The sequence below is a fragment of the Eleutherodactylus coqui genome, chromosome 4 (assembly GCF_035609145.1).
Source record: "Eleutherodactylus coqui strain aEleCoq1 chromosome 4, aEleCoq1.hap1, whole genome shotgun sequence".
Taxonomy (NCBI): Eukaryota; Metazoa; Chordata; class Amphibia; order Anura; family Eleutherodactylidae; genus Eleutherodactylus; species Eleutherodactylus coqui.
This window is the reverse complement of record NC_089840.1, coordinates 282,587,191-282,606,241: the sequence shown is the minus strand read 5'-3', so window position 1 is coordinate 282,606,241 and position 19,051 is coordinate 282,587,191. Positions and strand designations below refer to the sequence as shown.

The 19,051-nt window shown below is 43.9% G+C and overlaps 2 protein-coding genes across 3 annotated transcripts in view; both read left to right on the top strand.

The window, feature by feature from the left end:
- Window positions 1-19,051, top strand: part of LOC136624479 (gastrula zinc finger protein XlCGF66.1-like) — an 89,379-nt gene that overhangs the window by 27,827 nt on the left and 42,501 nt on the right. Inside the window, exons 2-4 of one of the 2 annotated variants that reach the window (XM_066598461.1) lie at window positions 1,625-1,757; window positions 4,932-5,111; window positions 5,201-5,440. In XM_066598461.1, the coding sequence (XP_066454558.1) occupies window positions 1,680-1,757; window positions 4,932-5,111; window positions 5,201-5,341 (399 nt within the window). In that variant the 5' untranslated portion in view covers window positions 1,625-1,679 and the 3' untranslated portion in view covers window positions 5,342-5,440. Of the gene's footprint in view, window positions 1-1,593; window positions 1,758-4,931; window positions 5,112-5,200; window positions 5,441-19,051 lie in introns of those variants that run through there. The other variant, XM_066598460.1, reaches the window with a different exon arrangement.
- On the top strand, window positions 5,779-17,282 carry LOC136624424 (gastrula zinc finger protein XlCGF57.1-like). Its single transcript, XM_066598400.1, has 2 exons — window positions 5,779-5,944; window positions 14,868-17,282. The coding sequence occupies exons 1-2, from the start codon at window positions 5,815-5,817 to the stop codon at window positions 15,965-15,967; spliced, it is 1,230 nt and encodes a 409-aa protein (XP_066454497.1). The 5' UTR covers window positions 5,779-5,814; the 3' UTR covers window positions 15,968-17,282.

The following is a 19,051-nucleotide window of genomic DNA, read 5'->3' as shown; positions in this document are numbered from 1 at the left end:
AGCTGCACTCACCGCTCCTGCCACCTTGGATGCTGTGCCTCTGTCCCGGCTCGCCGCTCCTCCCCTCCCCCCCTCTTCACTGCCGCCGCGAGTACCTGGGGTTCACTCCCCGCCGTCTCGGAATCTGTGCCTCTGTCCCGGTTCGCCGCTCCTCTTCTCACTCCCTCCGCGAGGCCGCTGGTGAGTACCGGGGATTCGCTTCCCGCTGCCACGGGTGCTGAGTCTCCGTCCCGGCATGCCGCTCCTCCTCCTCTCCCCTCCGTGCGGCCACCAGCTGGTATCAGGGTATCTCTTCCCGCAGACGATTCTCCGCTGTTTCCGCTGTGGTGGTGGCTGGTAGTTCCAGGGTCTGCTGTCGGACTACTGCGGCCTCCAGGTCTGCCCTAGGCTCTCACTCCATGCTGCTGGTCGAGGTCTGATTCAGGGCTTGATTGCCGTGCTGGAAGTGCTGCAGGCGCCATCTTGGGAGCGGCCGCGTGGGACTCCACTCCCACTGTTCTTCTCAGGAAGACGGTTATATTTCTTCTGGGGTCGTCCAGGGAGGTCTGTGATGCTCCCCTCTTCTTCCCCCTCGGCATGTTCGTTAAAAGCCCGGTCTGGGTCATCTGCATTAAGGATAACTAGGGCCAGGTGCTGGAGCCGAGCAGAGATGTGTCCTACTCCTCCATTAGCTGGCCACGCCACCCCTGCTTTATTTTTTCAAACATTTTTGGGGTGTTTTTTTTTTTTTTTTTTTTAATGCTGCTCTTCACAGACTCTCCAAAACCTCTTCTAAAGCTCCTCGTGTGAATGTAGCCTCACTGCAATGTGATTAACTAATGTAGATATAAGGAGAAATGCACACATTAAGAAGTTCTTGTATTCTGTGTATCCTTGTGTGTTGGAAGCTTACTGATCCCCTCACAGTGATGGTAGAGCTCTAAAACATACCAGCTGTACACAGAGATAGTGATTACAGTGCATTTACCTCCAGTATTAGTGATTACAGTGCAGTTACCTTCAGTGATCACAGGTGATGTGTCCTCTAATTGTGGTCATCCATTTATCTTCTTTCTCTGGGCCCAGACCGCCATGAAGACTTCTTCCAGCTACGACTAGTCCCTGCACACTCTGTCCATCCTGACACTGCCCCCAATTAACCTCTCAGTGACTCCCCTGTAGTACTAATGCATCTTCTGTGGTCTGACAAATTAGTAATGTCTCTTTCCCTTTAATTAAGAAGTCCCTTTGTGCCTTCACTAAGCTGTAATGCTGCCTTTGTTGCCCCACTTAGTTATAGTGCCCCCTATGTATCACCCAGAGTGGCTTTGTTCCTAGCATCACCTGACTCCGCCCCCTCTCCATCCTTGCACCCAGCATGTCTGGGGTTTGTGGGACAAGTCAGGTAATGCTGTGAACAGCGTGGCGCTGTGTGGCAGTCCTGTCAGTCAGGAAGACAGAAGATGGCTGATAATGGTGCTAATGAACTGGGGGTCAGCAGTGGGGGCCGAGCAGTGGGGTGTGGAGGGGGCTGTGTTGGGGCTCAGCGGAGGTGCGGAAGGGAAGAGGGGGGGGATGCCTGGTAATTGTATTATTATAGCGGATTTTGTATGATGTTACATTGTCTCGTCTTCTTCCCTTTCAGGATCCTCGGCTGATATCTTCTATATCAGATAATTATCCTGATTGACCTGACAAGGATGGAGAGGAATCTGGACAAGATGGCGGAGAGTTTATTCACCCTCACCCTAGAGATACTCTTTCAGCTTACAGGAGAGGTGAGAGCAGGGGCGTACCTAAAGGCTCAGGGGCCCGGGTGCAAAAGTTCAGCTCAGGGCCTCCCCCACCCCCTGTACCCATGCCTAAATCCTGCACTACAGGAAAACTTGTTTGTAGCCCCTTAGGCCACTCTCTCACACCGCTCTTTACCGCTATTAGCACGGCGCCCCGAGCGTCATGCTAACCACCGTACAATGCTCCCATTGACCTTAATGGGGTTACTCAGACCTGAGCTTGAATGCAGTGTTCCTAATGCCGCGATTTTCGAGAGCTGTCTGTTCTATTTTTGTGTTTTTTAACGTACCTCCTCACGCATCACAATGGTGGGGTGCATTTAGAAGCGCTGTCAAATGTTGTACCATGCGTTCAAAAACTCCGCTAGAACTTGCAGTAAAAATGCCACAATTTAGAACTGCGTTTTCTGAACGCATGTGTGAGAGCGGCCTTAGGGTGTGTTCATGGTTTTTGTTATACTTTTGAAATAAAATAAAAGAATACATTTTAAAAAACTGCATGCGGTATTCAAAGACCACATACGTTTTTAAGATGCCGCATACACTATAAGAAACTGCAGGTGTTTTTGATGCATTTTTTAATTGTGTGCAAAATGTGCAATTATATACAGTCTATACAGGGAGATGCATAACTATATAGCAGTGATGGACAGATAAGGTAGATAGATAGATAGATGAGAGAGGTAGGTAGATGAGAGTGTGGTAGATGGCTGACAGGCTCACCATCTTGTCTGTATTTTTATAAGCTGTGAAGATGCTATATTGTGTCTCTAATCTAATCCTCTGGGGGAAGGGAACATCGCCCCCCCCCCCCTCCTCCTCCTCCACAAGAATTGAAGGAGCAGCGCTTTGTGTCCAAAAACTGGTCAAACCGGTTTTTAACCAGTTGAAAACCTATCTAGGAATGCCTTTATGTAAAGGGACAGGAAATGACTGGTTGGAGAGAAACACAGGAAGTATTTCCTTCAGACAACAAGTCAACAATGAATAGAGCATGCTCAAGGGAAGCTCCTCCCGGGTAAATGATCTCACAGCTACCTCACAAATACCTCCCTATGAGAATGACCTACCAGCACACAAAATTATGTAACTGTATCCTAAATTACCTAACTTCCTGATTTAAAACCTTATATAAACTTTTACCCGCCTAAATAAAAGGAGAACCTTGGCACACATGATTTAGACGTGTGAGGAGACCAGCAGGCACAGAGATGCTGTACACTGTGCGGGAGTGCATGGGTATGACATCATCATCAGCTTCCTCTGTTCTGAGCCATGTTATGTGTGTGCCTGCCTGCCTCTCTCCTCCTTCCCCCTCCTCGTCTGCTCTGCTGTTGTCTGACTCGCACTGTCTGCCGCAGCGTAACAATCACGCGGCTGGCAGTACGACAAGCCGGTAATGCACTGTATGTGCATTTGTATATGGCGGAGGGTGGCCTCTGGGCCCCCTCTGTGCAGGCACCGCATCGCTATTGCGACCCCTGCGACCATGAAGAGTATGTCAGTGGGTGAGAGATTCTGAGTATGACGTCACGTTCCATCATTCTTATCTATGTCAGTCTCTGGTCACATCTACGTCAGAGGACTTACTGCCGATTCAGTCCTTCTGCCACCTTCACATGAAGCATGATTACTACGGGCTTTCCACAGTGGTAGCTTGCAGCTATTACGCAGTAAATACACAGGGGCCAAATCCACATCTAAGCCCGCCTGCACACAAAGAGGTTGATTTCTGTATGCGTTAGCCCACAGTGGAGTCTGACCCATTGCCCGGCCGGCATCTACTCGTACCTGTCTGTTCTGTTCTTCATCTATACTGCGGATGGTCCACACTGCTCGCTGTCGGACATGCGCTGTACAGCTTTTTTTTCTCATTTTTTTTCCCCCACACCGTCGCTAGGTGATGAATTGTAATCTGTGACCTGCCTGCAATGTCAGTTGCGGATGGACTGCGGGTCGAGCAGCTTCCATTGACTTAAATGGAAGCCATCCATGCAGACATCACAGGAAAATGAAATGTGCTGCGATATTTCCTCCGCTCGTGGAAACCGCAATTTGTTTCCGTAAGTGTGCAGGAAAAAGCGTTTTTCCGTAGCATGCTATGGATGGTATTTGGCGCAGACATCGGCCATGGAGTCCTTAATGCAAATCCGTTCGTGTGCAGGTGGCCTAAATGGCTCGTATTATGCTGCGGACTTACTTGCCAAACTTCTGTGGATTTTATCCTTTGTTCTTCAGGGGTTCAAAATCCGCAGCATAAATCCGTAGTATAAATAGTCTCGCTGCGGATTTAGAATCTGCCGCAGTTCTCAAAGACTAAGTAGATTTGTTATAGAAAATACCGGCACCGCGTGAAAGACATTTTATAAATCTCCCCCGCATGGCCTGTACTGTAAATGCTGCAGCCAAGTGTGAAGACGGCCGGAATGCTGGAAACTATTGCAGCTGGTAAAATGTCGAACAGCCAACAGAATAGAACTGTCAGGGTAATCAATCAGTACAGCATCAGTCAAAACCCACCCTAATGTCCCGCTGTCGACAGTAACGGAAAAACACCACACACAGGTCTGGTATGCTTCCCTGTACGGGAGTAATGGCCAACACTTTACTGGCTTACACAGGGCTTTATACCCTCCTGTTGCTACACAAAGCATATAGCATCTCATTGGTCCAGATATATAGCATCACCATATATGTCCATAATACTGTCCATAGCAAAAGTTAATCAGACAGGCGGCTGTATCAATCACATGTTCCTTATTCATAGCAGACACTTCTCTTTTTCTCCTCAGTCCTTCGAGCAAGATGTTGCAACTTCCTTAAACTGCCAAGCTAATCGCCGTTCTATCTTGTTCCTCTTTGTAATTTTCCAAGAAACAGTTTTCTCCACCTTGCAGAAGCCTTCGTCGTATCTGATATGATTTTTTAAGAATGCATATTACGTATTTTGAATATTAAGTTTTTTGTCACAAAGCATTGCATAGAATTTGCACGCAGGTCTAAAGATATAAAAACATATAGCAATATATACACGTGCCCTCACAGAACAACAGAACTGAGGAACACAGATGTGAAGAGCCGACATAACTGCCGGACCAGACTGGGAGGACTCTAGAAATGTCTGCAGGGATATTTATGGATGTATCTCCCCATAAACAGGATTACACGATAGTGAAGAAAACTTCTAGTGATGGCTGTCAGGCCCCGATGTCTGATGGATGGGGAAGACCCCTGAGCCCAATCACAGGGCCTCCACCTCACCCCCTGATACTGGAGGAGATCAATGAGCAGAAGATCCTAGAACTCACCAACAAGATGATTGAGCTGCTGACTGGAGAGGTGATGCTGCTGGGAATGCTGGGACATTATACAGTAACACTATGGCGGTATAACGTGTCTGGGTGATGATGGTATCATTGTGTTGTCAGGTTCCTATAAGGTGTCAGGACGTCGCTGTCTATTTCTCCATGGAGGAGTGGGAGTATTTAGAAGGACACAAGGATCTGTACAAGGACGTCATGATGGAGGACCACCAGCCCCCCCTATCACCAGGTAATAGACAGGACTAAATCGACACGGCCTTTATTATTTGTATGTAGAGAATAAATTCAGTGGCTGTCTGTGTTTTCTGCAGGTAGATCCAGTAAGAGAACAGCAGCGGAGAGATGTCCCCGGCCTCTTCTTCCACAGGATGATCAGGTAGAAGGAGACAAGGTCTCATGAAATCTTCCCTCTGGTCTGTAGGACGGCTGGGAAGGTCTTGTGTTTAGTCTTATTATATGATTGATACTTGTGTAATGAGAAAGCTGGAGATGGCAGGATTACAGCCGACCGCAGACATTAGATCTCCGCATCTTATCACTATTTTCTGGTTCTGGAGACTTCTGATTGGAATAAAGAAGCAACAGGTTGGAGTTATACAGGAGACCTGCAGCTATTTGGCCCAGATCACTACTGCTGTCATGTCATTCCGGCTCCTCATACTAATTAATGACCTTTTCTGGCCATATAAAACCTTCCACACGACTTCTCCAACTGTGTGATGACTTTTACAATATTTATTTCACAGCTGGTGAAACTGGAGGAAGATCTGATCCCTATTGATGCTACAGAGACACATGTGAGGGGGTGTCAGCCGTGTATGGAGGGGATTCCTACAGATGACCCCCCAGGTGAGACTGCATGTAGAGAAGAGTCTGTGTTATCAGAGTTTTCAGCTGTATATTCCCTTATTCAGCCAAAATCTATATATATAAAGGCAAAAGCCCTCACTGACTGACTGACTCGCCACTAGTTCTCTAACTTCCCGATGTCGGACAAACATAAAATTTGGCACAACGATTTTTTTAGGTCCAAAATAGGAAAAGGAGTCATTACTCGATTATTCAATGTTAAGTGCAAAAAATAAGTTACCCCCTATGTTATATTACTCCCGGAGTCGTACAAGCGTGAAATTTGGCATAAACATTCTTTGGGTTGTAAGTAGGAAAAGTCAAGGGGTGGCAACTTGATTATTGAATTCTAAGTGCAAAAGTACGTGAGCTCATATGTAATGTAACTAATAACACACGTATGAACTGCACAAACATGAAATTTGCCACAACCATTCTTTATGTCCCAATGGGGAAAGTAAAGGGGTTGCAACTTCAATATTTAAAGGGGTTGTCCCGTGAAAGCAAGTGGGGTTATATACTTCTGTATGGCCATATTAATGCACTTTGTAATATACATCGTGCATTAAATATGAGCCATACAGAAGTTATTCACTTACCTTCCCTGCGCTGGCGTCCCCGTCTCCATGGCTCCGTCTAATTTCAGCATCTAATCTCCTGATTAGACGCACTTGCTCAGAAGGGTCTTCTGCCATCTCTTCGCTCCGGCACGAGCCGGCATTCTGGCTCCGCCCCCTTGTACGCGTCATCGCGTAGCTCCGCCCCCTTCACATGTGCCGATTCCAGCCTCCTGATTGGCTGGAATCGACATATTTGACGGGGGCGGAGCTACGCGATGACGCGTACAAGGGGGCGGAGCCAAACACAGCTGCTGCTGGACTGAAGAGATGGCAGAAGACCCTTCTGCGCAAGCGCGTCTAATCAGGAGATTGGACGCTGAAATTAGACGGAGCCATGGAGACGGGGATGCCAGCGCAGGGAAGGTAAGTGAATAACTTCTGTATGGCACATATTTAATGCACGATGTATATTACAAAGTGCATTAATATGGCCATACAGAAGTATATAACCCCACTTGCTTTCACGGGACAACCCCTTTAATTCTAAGCCTGAAAAACTGAAGAGCCGCCATACATTACATAGTTCTTTTCTCAGCAACCATAAAGCCTAGGGAAATGATTTGTATACTGAGGAGAATCTAACTGATCTCTGTGTGTATATACTCAAGAGAATCTACCTCACCTCTATGAGTCTATACTGAAAGGCTATAAAGTACATAAGAAAGTGGCCATGCACTGCAGGGATGGAGCCTCTAAGGCTAAGAAGGGGCTGCAACCTCCAGTCTGGGGGTAAATTTGAATAAAAAGGGGCGTTACCTTTAAAAGTAAAATGTGAGGAGAGTGGTAGGGGTTGCACATTTTGCAGAGGGACATTGCTACATACAGTCTGAGGAGAATCTAACACTCCTATATGTGTATACATATTTTATTCCTTGGTTTTCAAGTAACTATGACTTCATTTTCCCTGCAAACAACATGTAAACACCTGTACTAAATCAACTCGGGCGAAGCCGGGTATATCAGCTAGTATATATATATAAAGATGAAAACACTCACTGACTGGCCATTAACTCTCTTACTTCCTGGTGTCGTACAAACATAAAATTTGGCATGACCATTATTTTGGTCCTAAGTAGGAAAACTAAAACATTCACAACTTGATTATACAATGCTAAGTGGAAAAGTAAGTGACCCCCTATATTATGCAACTTCCCAGTGTCGTACAAGTGTTAAATTTGCAACGACCATTCTTTAGGTCCTACATAGGAAAAGTAAAGGGGTCACAACTTGAGTATTCAATTCTAAGCTTGAAAAAATATGTGATACATAAAGCTTAAGGAAATGATTTGTATAATCTACCTCATCCTATGTGTATATACTGAGCTGAATCTACCTCACCTCTACGTGTATATACTGAGGAGAATCTAACGCTTCTCTGTGCATATACTGAGGAGAATCTAATGCTTCTCTGTGTATATACTAGGGAGATGCTATCACACCTCTCTGTGTATATACTTTCGAGAATCTACCTTACCTCTGTGTGTATATACTGAGGAGAATCTAGCTCACCTCTGGGTGTATATACTGAGGAGAATCTAGCTCACCTCTGAGTGTATATACTGAGGAGAATCTAGCTCACCTCTGAGTGTATATACTGAGGAGAATCTACCTCACCTCTGAGTGTATATACTGAGGAGAATCTACCTCACCCCTGAGTGTATATACTGAGGAGAATCTACCTCACCTCTGAGTGTATATACTGAGGAGAATCTACCTCACCTCTGAGTGTATATACTGAGGAGAATCTACCTCACCTCTGAGTGTATATACTGAGGAGAATCTACCTCACCTCTGAGTGTATATACTGAGGAGAATCTACCTCACCTCTGAGTGTATATACTGAGGAGAATCTACCTCACCTCTGAGTGTATATACTGAGGAGAATCTACCTCACCTCTGAGTGTATATACTGAGGAGAATCTACCTCACCTCTGAGTGTATATACTGAGGAGAATCTACCTCACCTCTGGGTGTATGTACTGAGGAGAATCTACCTCACCTCTGGGTGTATATACTGAGGAGAATCTACCTCACCTCTGGGTGTATATACTGAGGAGAATCTACCTCACCTCTGAGTGTATATACTGAGGAGAATCTACCTCACCTCTGAGTGTATATACTGAGGAGAATCTACCTCACCTCTGAGTGTATATACTGAGGAGAATCTACCTCACCTCTGAATGTATATACTGAGGAGAATCTAGCTCACCTCTGGGTGTATGTACTGAGGAGAATCTACCTCACCTCTGGGTGTATATACTGAGGAGTATCTAGCTCACCTCCGGGTGTATATACTGAGGAGAATCTAGCTCACCTCTGGGTGTATATACTGAGGAGAATCTAGCTCACCTCTGGGTGTTGTAGCAATGCAGGGGAAACACACCTGGCCACGACCAAATGCTGATTGGTCTTTATTCAGACTTGATGAACAAAACAAAACAAAACAAAACAAAATTACTGGCATTCTCCAGATAACAGAAAGTTCAAGGAAAGTCCTTTTAAATAAGCAGTCCAGCAGTAGTAACACAAAAGTCTTTGTAGACGCCAATAGGGCAAAGTAAAGCAAACCTTCCCAGCAGCGTGGTGCAGTGTCTCCAGCTCAGCACTCTCTGTAAGCCTCTGCTGCTCACACAGGGCACACCTCCCTCTTCAGACTGCAACCTGCGCCCATTTATGCACCTCACCTACTTGGGCCAGGTGAAACTGAGTACTGGAGTGAGAGACGGACCGGGTTTACCTCACAGATGCTAGTAGTCTCTGCGATATGTACCGTCCGTCCCACACTTTACCTCTCACTCTACTACAGTGTATATACTGAGGAGAATCTACCTCACCTCTGGGTGTATATACTGAGGAGAATCTACCTCACCTCTGGGTGTATTTACTGAGGAGAACCTACCTCACCTCTGGGTGTATATACTGAGGAGAACCTACCTCACCTCTGTGTGTGTATATACTGAGGAGAATCTACCTCACCTCTGTGTGTATACATATTTTATTCCTCTGTTCCTCTGAAGTAACCACAACTTCATAAAATGTTCCACGCAAACAACAGATAAACACTTGTACCAAATTTACTTGCCCGAAGCCTGGTATATCAGATGTGGATGATCTCCATCCTCTGCAGACTCCATCATCTCTTTTACATGTGCTCCTTCTGAAGCTGCTCTTGTCTGTGCAGAGAACAGGGTGCCAATGGTGGACTTGCCAATTCCGGTGTCTCTGGCAAATGCTATTCAAGCTACATGGTGCTGGGATGTGAGATCAGCTTCCACTACAGGATGGTGGGCCCTCATGGTTCCCGCGGAGTCTGTTTCCAACAATTTGATCAGTAGTGACCTGATGACAGTGAAGTCGAGAGGCGACTACTCCCTGCTAATCCTCCTTGACCTGTTGCAGCATTTGACACTGTTGACCACAAACTCCTCCTTAACATGCTTCGCTCTATCAGCCCTCCTTACTGGCCCTATTTCCTTTCCACCTCCTCTCGCTGTTGGGGTGCCCCAGGGCTCAGACCTTGGTCCCCTACTCTTCTCTAAAGTCCCAATTGGACAAACTATCAGCAAACTTGGCCTCTAATTCCAGATCTACGCTGAGGACACCCAGCTATATGCCTCTTCCTGTGACATATCAACACCATTCCTCCAAAATCCCACAGACTGTCTGTCTGCTGTCTCTAACCCCATGTCCTTCCTCTTTCTCAAACAAAGCCTTTCCAATACTCACCACCTCGTGTTTCCACCCTCTGCTTACCGATCTCCCTCCATATCTCCATATCGGTATCTGGCACCACTCCCAGACAGCATGCCCACTTCTTGGGTGTCATACCAGACTCTGACCTCTTCTTCAAACCCCACATCCAATCTTTGTCCCAAAAATGCCACCTGCTCCTCAGAAATATTGCTCAAATCTGGCTATTCCTCACCATGGACATGCTAAAGACACTTGTTGCCGCCCTCATCCATTTCCGACTTGACTACTGCTACTTGCTGCTCAACGGCATTTCCGCACCAGACTCTCCCTTCTTCAATCTATATTAGACACACCAGCTAGGCTCATTTTTCTATCCAGCCATTTCTCCGATGCCTCTGAACTATGCCAGTCATTGCATTGGCTGCCCATCCATTGCAGAACTAAATTTAAACTCCTCACCCTCACCCATGGCACATCGCTTCCCTTCTGTCCATTTATCACCCAGCCCACATACTCCGATCCGCTGACACATGCAGACTAAACTCCCCACTAATACAAACCTTACATGCTCGCCTCCAGGACTTCACCAGAGCAGCACCCATCCTCTGGAAAGCTCTACCCCAAGGCATCTGGACAATCCACAATGCACAAAATTTCAGACTCGCCTTAAAAACGCACCTCTTCAGGGAGGCATACTAAATCACCTGACCTAGTACCCCTGCCCCTCCCTACCGCTCCCCACACCTTCCACCCTGCCTATGACCTCTACCCCAGCACCTCCCTACCGATCCACCCGTTTTCTTCCTAATAACTGATTTAAAGGATTGGGCATGCTCAGTAGGAACAGTCAGCTGGGTTAGTGAATGGCTACAAACATATCTGTGCCCACTGATAATGGCGGTGCCGGGCTTGTAAAGGCGTCTTTATTCCCCAGTCAGCAGCACATGATCAGCAGACTGTAGTTGCAGCGCAGTACAGGGCAGTTTACAGCAGGGGGCGTCAGCAGCTCTTATCCACGCTCCTTTGGCTCCTGCGCTCTGTAATCTTACAAGCTGTATGAGTGCCCCCTGGAGGTAGGAAATTACCATCACCGCATGGGAGGAAATCAGCGCAGAACACGTCCTACAATGTGGAAGTAAAAAAGTAAGTTTATTGGGTAAAGTAATTGTCCCATTAGGATGTTATTAGTAGACTAGGCGCTCCACAAATTATTGTACCTGCATTTAATGGGAAAACCCCTTTAACTATTTAATATTTTTACATATCTGAGCTTGAATAACTGCGACAAAATATCTCCCGTTTTGGTGGAATAAATGTGCTAAGGATGGACGTCATCCCTCGCTTGTTGTACTTATTCCAGACTCTGCCTATTCAGCCCCCCATGAATTTTTTTAAATGCCTACAATCTGCTTTTACACATCAGCTACCGAACCCTCTCAAAACCTAAACCCACAGGAGGGGCGGGGCTTTCTGGCCTTAAGCCTCTATCCTTCTTAGATCGTTCAACTGGGACTTCCACGGGAAGTCTAAACAATGGATTAAGCTAGAAATGGATATTGTTGGAACTTCTCTAAAAATGCTGCCTTGGATTTTTCCCTCAGCCAGACCCCACAACAATGTTAAATTTTCCCTCTTTGCCCCCATTCTTGCAATGTCCCGGCGGAGGGCCAGCCAGCTGCTGCTGAGACCACGGGCATATACAGCATGGCGGTCATGGTGGTGGTGGTGGTGGGGGGGTTGTTGCAACTTCTCCAGTTGGTTTGTAAATGTATTTTTTGTCCATCGGTACAAAGACACCTAATATTTTTCTTTGGTCAGTGGTGTTACGTGAAATAGTTTTTTTGCTATTAATATTCATACGGTGATTGTTCACTCAAGTCTGTAATGCGTTTATTGTTCGGCCCACATATTTCAGGCCGCATGGACACTCAAGGAGGTAAGTAATATAGATTGAGCCATAGTTTAAAAGATATTGTAGAATATAACTCTTATTCACATCTTGTATAAATATCTCCTTCCTGCTGTGACAAATATTCTGGCAGCATTTACAATTTTCTATGCCACATCCAAAAGCGTCGTATATGCCCCTCACTCCCCCCCTCCACACACACATGGATGTACCTGGAATATGAGTTAGGATCTTCCAATTGGGTTGGTGAGAGGGTGCCAGTATATTTTTCAGTTTTATTTCTTCGAGTACCACTTGAGGTCGACTGGGGATATTGTCAGATAGAAAGGGGTCACCTTGTAGGATCCCCCAATGTTTCGATAAGATGTTCCTCAGGTGGGAAGGTTGAGTATTAATGTGGATTCAGAACAATGTTTTGAAGGTCTGGTCCTCGGTTTTCCCAGGTTTCTGTTGTGGATTCTCTAACTGGTCTTGTTGTTGCACTCTTCGAATCGCTGAACTCACCAGTACCCCTGGGTGCCCCTTCTCTTTAAAACACTTCTTTTATACATTAGATTGCTCATTAACCCTTTAGTGACGAAGCCAGATTTTGGAAATCTGACATGTCGTTCAACATAGCATAACTCCGTGAAGGTTTTGCGTATCCAAGTGATTCTGACATTGTTTTTTCGCCACATGTTGAACTTAATTTACGTTGCAAAAATATACCGATTTTAATTAGTGTATGTTTATTAAAAGTACCAATACTGGAAAGAATTTTTTTTAAATTATCATTTTTTCACATTTTCAACTGTAATATGTACAAACATACTGTACAAATTTTTGATAGGATATATATTTCCATCTGTTCACTTTATTCTGAATGCACATTTGAAAAACTTTTGAGGAACACTTTGTTTTCTTACAGCAAGCCAAGTTTGCAAAGGCTCATAGGTGTCACAATGATAGATACCCTCCTAAATGACCCTATTTTAAAAACTAAACCCCTTAATGTATTCACTTAGGGGGGGGGGGTCGTGTGTATTTTGCCCCCACAGTTTTTTTTCAGAAATTAATTAAATTTAGAGAAGAAAAAATAAAATTTAATATTTTTGCAAATATGTCATTTTTCCTATAGTGCAAATGAAAATGAGGATTGATACCCCAAAATGGATTCCCCTGTTTCTCCCGTCTTCAGAAATATACTCATTGTGGCACTAATCTTATATCTGGATGCACAACGGGGCCTAAAATGTAAGGAGAAGTCAGTGTCTTTCAGAACATAAATTTTCCTTGAAGGCGTTTTAGGCCCCATACCTCTCTTGTAGAGTTCTTGAGCGTCCAAAACCATATAGAACCCCCACAAATGACCCCATTTTAAAAACTAGACCCCTTAACAAATTTATCTAGGGGTGTACTGCCCATTGTAATGCCACAGTTTTTGAATGAATTCAAGCAAAGCAAAAGGAAAAAATTGTGATTTTTCTTTTTTTTGGCAATTCTGTCAGTTTAAAAACAACTTTTTTTGTACAGCACACGCATGAATGAAGACTTGCACCCCAAAATGGATCCTCCCAGTTTCTCCTGTGTTCAGAAACATACCCATTGTGGCCCTAATCTACTTACAGGACACATGGCAAGGCCTATAATGGAAGGAACACCCGTTGGATTGCAGGGCACAACTGAATAAATTCCAGGCCCCACTGCTCACTTGTACGGAATAAAAACTGACACGTTAAAAACTCCCCCCCCCCCCCCCCCGTCCCCCTTCCGCACCCTTTTTGGCGTTCCCTAAATCTTAGATAAAAGTAATAATGTGAACTGTGTGGTATTTCCGAAGACAGGGGTAATTACGGGGGCTGGTTGGGATGGGTATCCATTGGATAGCGCCGATTGCATTGCCGGGGGCGACTGCCCGCAGCCCAAGATGACAGCTCCATGCTGTCGGCTACCTGCGGGCACCGACAACATGAAGCTGACACGTCCTCTGCTAAGAGGGTATTAATCCTAAGAGAACGCATGTTTCTACGTCCTCTAGGATTAAAGCCCACTTAGTGAGGACGTACAATCCCGATGGGGCCGTCACTAAGGGGTTAAAATTTTGGAGATTTGTGTGTAAAAAATAAAAGTATGGGGGTTCTGGAGAAATAATATAAAATGTGGCACTCGTTTGTTATTAAGTATCCTTAATCCGTATAAAGAGCATGTGCAAGACGAGCATGTGCACAAAATTGCGTCTAGAAATTTACCTCTGCTTCCAGTTAAGCGTGTACCGGGATATAGCTCAGCAGCTACTTTCTTCTGGATGCACGCACGTACACACTTCCGGTCGCCCCAGTTCTAAGAAGTACCCGATACTTTTATCATGCCTCTGTGTCATATGCTCATGAAAGGTGGCAGATTAGTCAGTAAGCCCTCTGACTCGCGTTGCATCTCCTGTATTGTATCTATTGTCCTACGCTAATGGAATAAACACCAGAAGGTACCGACTCTCCAAAAGAAACCTGGAGGAACGGGTGATAATTTAGAGGCTAACCTGGATTCTTGAGGAGGTTCGCTAATCTTTGCAAACCCCTTATTCAAGTAAGTAAAACCCCATACATAAAAGAGCACGGGGTTTTTGTAACTTGTCTTTTTCACTATTTGTATGAATATTTTACATAGAAATTTTTATAAAATATTGATATAATTGTAATGTTAAAATCTGTTTTATTCTTGGCAGATGACGACATCAGGAGCTTAGAGGAACATTTGATATCTTCAGGTTTTATAGTGGAAGATGGTGGTAACATACAAGATACACACGCAGAGCCTGCCATTATCCCAGATGTACCCTCAGCCCTTCCCAGCAAACATCTGTCATCTGATCCTTTTATAGAGGTTCCATCTTCTAATTCATCACAGACTAGCAAGCAACATAACATTTACAGAAGAGATGTTAAAGAAGAAACAGTTGTCACAGGGAAGAAGTCATTTTCATGTTCAGAATGTGGGAAATGTTTTACTCAGAATGTGGATCTTGTTTTTCATCAAAGAATTCACACAGGAGATAAGCCATTTTCATGTTCTGTCTGTGGGAAATGTTTTACCTGGAAATCAGGTCTTGTTAGACATCAGAGAATTCACACAGGAGAGAAATCCTTTTCATGTTCAGAATGTGGGAAATGGTTTATCCAGAAATCACATCTTGTTTATCATCAAACAATTCACACAGGAGATAAGCCATTTTCATGTTCTGTCTGTGGGAAATGTTTTACCTGGAAATCAAGTCTTGTTATTCATCAGAGAATTCACACAGGAAAGAAGCCATTTTCATGTTCTGTCTGTGGGAAATGCTTTATCCAGAAAGCACATCTTGTTTATCATCAAAGAATTCACACAGGAGAGAAGTCATTTTCATGTTCAGAATGTGGGAAATGGTTTACAACAAAATCCGGTCTTGTTAATCAAAGAATTCACACAGGAGAGAAGCCATTTTCATGTTCAGAATGTGGAAAATGTTTTACCACACAATCACATCTTGTTAATCATCAGAGAATTCACACAGGAGAGAAGTCATTAACATGTCCAGAATGTGGGAAATGGTTTACAACAAAATCCGGTCTTGTTTATCATCTAAGAATTCACACAGGAGAGAAGCCATTTTCATGTTCAGAATGTGGAAAATGTTTTATCCAGAAATCATCCCTTGTTGATCATCAGAGAATTCACACAGGAGAGAAGTCATTTTCATGTTCAGAATGTGGGAAATGGTTTACCCGGAAATCGGGACTTGTTAAGCATCAGAGAATTCACACTGGTGAGAGGCCATTTTCTTGTTGAAAATGTGGGAGATGTTTTACAAGTAATACAACTCTTGTTACACATCAAAGAATTCACACAGGAGAGTGGCAATTTTCATGTTTTAAATGTGGAAAATACTTCTTGCTGCACATTAGAGAATTGACATGGGGGACAAGCCATTTTCATGTTCTGAATGTGAGAAATACCCATAAAGGGGATCTTGTTAAACATCAGAGAATTCACACAGAAAACCTGCATTTATGTTCAGATTGTTGGAAATATTTTAGCTATACATCTTGTTAGTCGTTGGAGAATTCACACGTGGCAGCAGCCATTTTTGACTTTGGAAAAGTTACACAGCGGAGAACCCGTATTAATATTTTAAAATCTGCTTGTCTTATTATCATGATTGAAAACCTCGCTTCACGTGAACTTCTGTTACCGACCATCAAGATGATTTATTAATTACATGACAATTGAAAAGTCATACAATGAGTGTTTTCCATATTATATAATTCAATAAACCTTTAATAACAATCAGCATATTATTCCTAACTCAAAAGTGGTTGCAGGTATTGAAAAAAAATGACTGCGCCTATCAATTTCTGATGGAATTCTGCCCTTTAATCATCCATCCCATGATCCTCTTTCCATTGAAGTTTTTTGAACTTAATGTATAAGAACCCACTCACATATGTTTTATTCTGTCCTTATCCTGGCCGGCGCCTATTACTCCCTATCTACTGAGTCATGAATAATAGATCTGTGGAGTCTATCATTGGGGCCCCTAGTGATCAGCTGTTCTCTGGGCCAGTGTGCTCAAGCACAGTCTCATTATTGGAATCGCAAAGCCTAAGAGTGAACCTGTAACACCCCCCCCCCCCCCTTCCCGCCTGATTCAATATCCGCTTTTTTTTTTATTGCCAGGGTTTTATCACCCAGGCTGTTTTAGAGGTATTCGCCCTTTTACTTAAAGCAATTTCCTCTATGGCTATGATTAAAGCACTGCTTGCATTGCACAAAGTAGACTTTCTGACTGTAGGTGTTGCTTTTATCAGCTTTTTAAGAGGCCCCAATTGCAGTGTAATCCCTCAGACATCTTGTCAGCACAATGTGCAGAGTTTACAATAGTTAGTAGGATGATTAACTCACTTCTTAGAGGCAGTTTTCTTTTGAATATACACCGCAGCTAAAGCTGGTGGAAACAACCCCGTGCTTAAGAGGAGTTCCTCTGTTGTGTCTTCTCTTAAATCTACTACCAAATTCCTGTAAGGCTCTCATGTGGCATACTCAAAAGCGTCTAAGAAGAACCATGTCTTCCTGGGTACGTCTGTCTTGTTAGTGTGACAATTTGCAGCTGATCGTCGGGATTATTAAAAAGGTTTTTAAATTTATCGGTCTACTTTTTTTACCCTGATTAAATATGTTCTGTACCAGATAGAGAATGCTTAGATTTCTGCGATGCACATACTTGGTAAATGCCTTTCCTATTTCACAATTTTCACTAGCGCTCTGTCATATAAAGAGATTGAGAAAGTGTCCCCCCAGCTGTCCAGTATCAATCAGTTGCCGTTCAGGACACTAGAAAAGTTGAGCTGACAACCTTTGCCCCTTGAATCTACTCTAATGATAGATAGATAGTTAGATACTAGATAGATGGATAAAGGTATGAGATGGGTAAATTATAATGTTCTAATCACCCCTTCCTCTTGTGTAATTGGCAAGCCTTTGATATACAAGAGGACAGGAAATCCTTTGTCCCAATGTCAATACAAGTGGCCTTTTGACAGGTAGATGCTAATTTGCTCTTCCCAGACTGGTGGTTGTTGCCTTTAGAGAGATAATTTTATTACTTCCCCATACCTCACCCCAAGCTCAGGAATTCCCCTCAAACTACGTAAACCCATACCTGGTTATGATTTCTGCCTCATGCTTGATATTCATGCATAGATAAAATCATGACAAGAAATATGGCAGCATATCTTCATGATTAGAGACCCTCCCACCGAGATATGACTGAAACTAGGGAATTACGATTTTTGAGTTCCTACAAATCCGACCCTCCCTTCTCTGTATGACCTCAGAGGGGTGGGGAGAAGGTGTGTATTGGGGGACCCCACAGTTCTAACCGGTCAATCCATGGAGCTATACTTCGGTATATGGGCGTCCCTCTGCTCTGGATCCCTTTGGGCCGTGTATCCCAAAATCTGGTAACTTTCTTTTATTTTAATCCTGTTTATTTCTAAAATACTGCTGAGTGTTTATTGCCTGTATGTCCTTATTCTCCCCATGTAACAACCTTTTTGTATATCTTTATACATGCTATATATTTTGGCACTACTAGATCTTTTGTAGAATAAATCTAGAATTTATCAGTTCAAGCCCTGTCAGTTTTAAAAACGAACCATATTCTCCAAAGATTGTATTAATTATTCATAAATCGAGTTCCAGTGTACCATTGACCAACTAGTAGTGGCAGTGTTTTATTTCTATGTGTATTGTAGAGTTCTGGAGTGCGTTATAACGGATCAGGTGGATGATTTGAGCCTTCACTTGGCATGCATGCAGGAGTCCAGTAAAGCTGGGTACATATCAGCCTGTATTCTAACCACTTCAAGCTTGGATGTTTGAGGACAGAGGCGGGATCAATCGGCATCGTCCCTTCTACTCTCTTCTCCTGTCCAGTGTGGGAAAAATTGGTTTGCAGTGCAGGGCCAGGCAGATTGCTGTAGCATTGTGGTCGTAGGTGATGGTCGCTTGTCCGCTGTGTACAGCATTCACAGCTTCTACAAATGAATGTATGCAGTCTAAATTCACAAACCTAAAATGATTAACATAGTAATATAGTATGCTAAGCTAAAAAAAGACAAATATCCAGCCTATTAACCCCCTTCTTCCCTGTTGATCCAGAAGAAGACAAAGAAAAACTTTTGGAACTGTATGAGGTTTCACTAACCGTAATGCAATGGTCACATTTATGGAATACAATTGAACTGCATGAGAGCGACTTTTTCATCTCTAAACATGGCAATGTGAACTTCCGGTTCTGACGCCATGCTTTATGGTATTTATTTTTGTTACTATTTTTATTGTTGGTTAGTGTTCTAAAGTCTTCCAAAACTT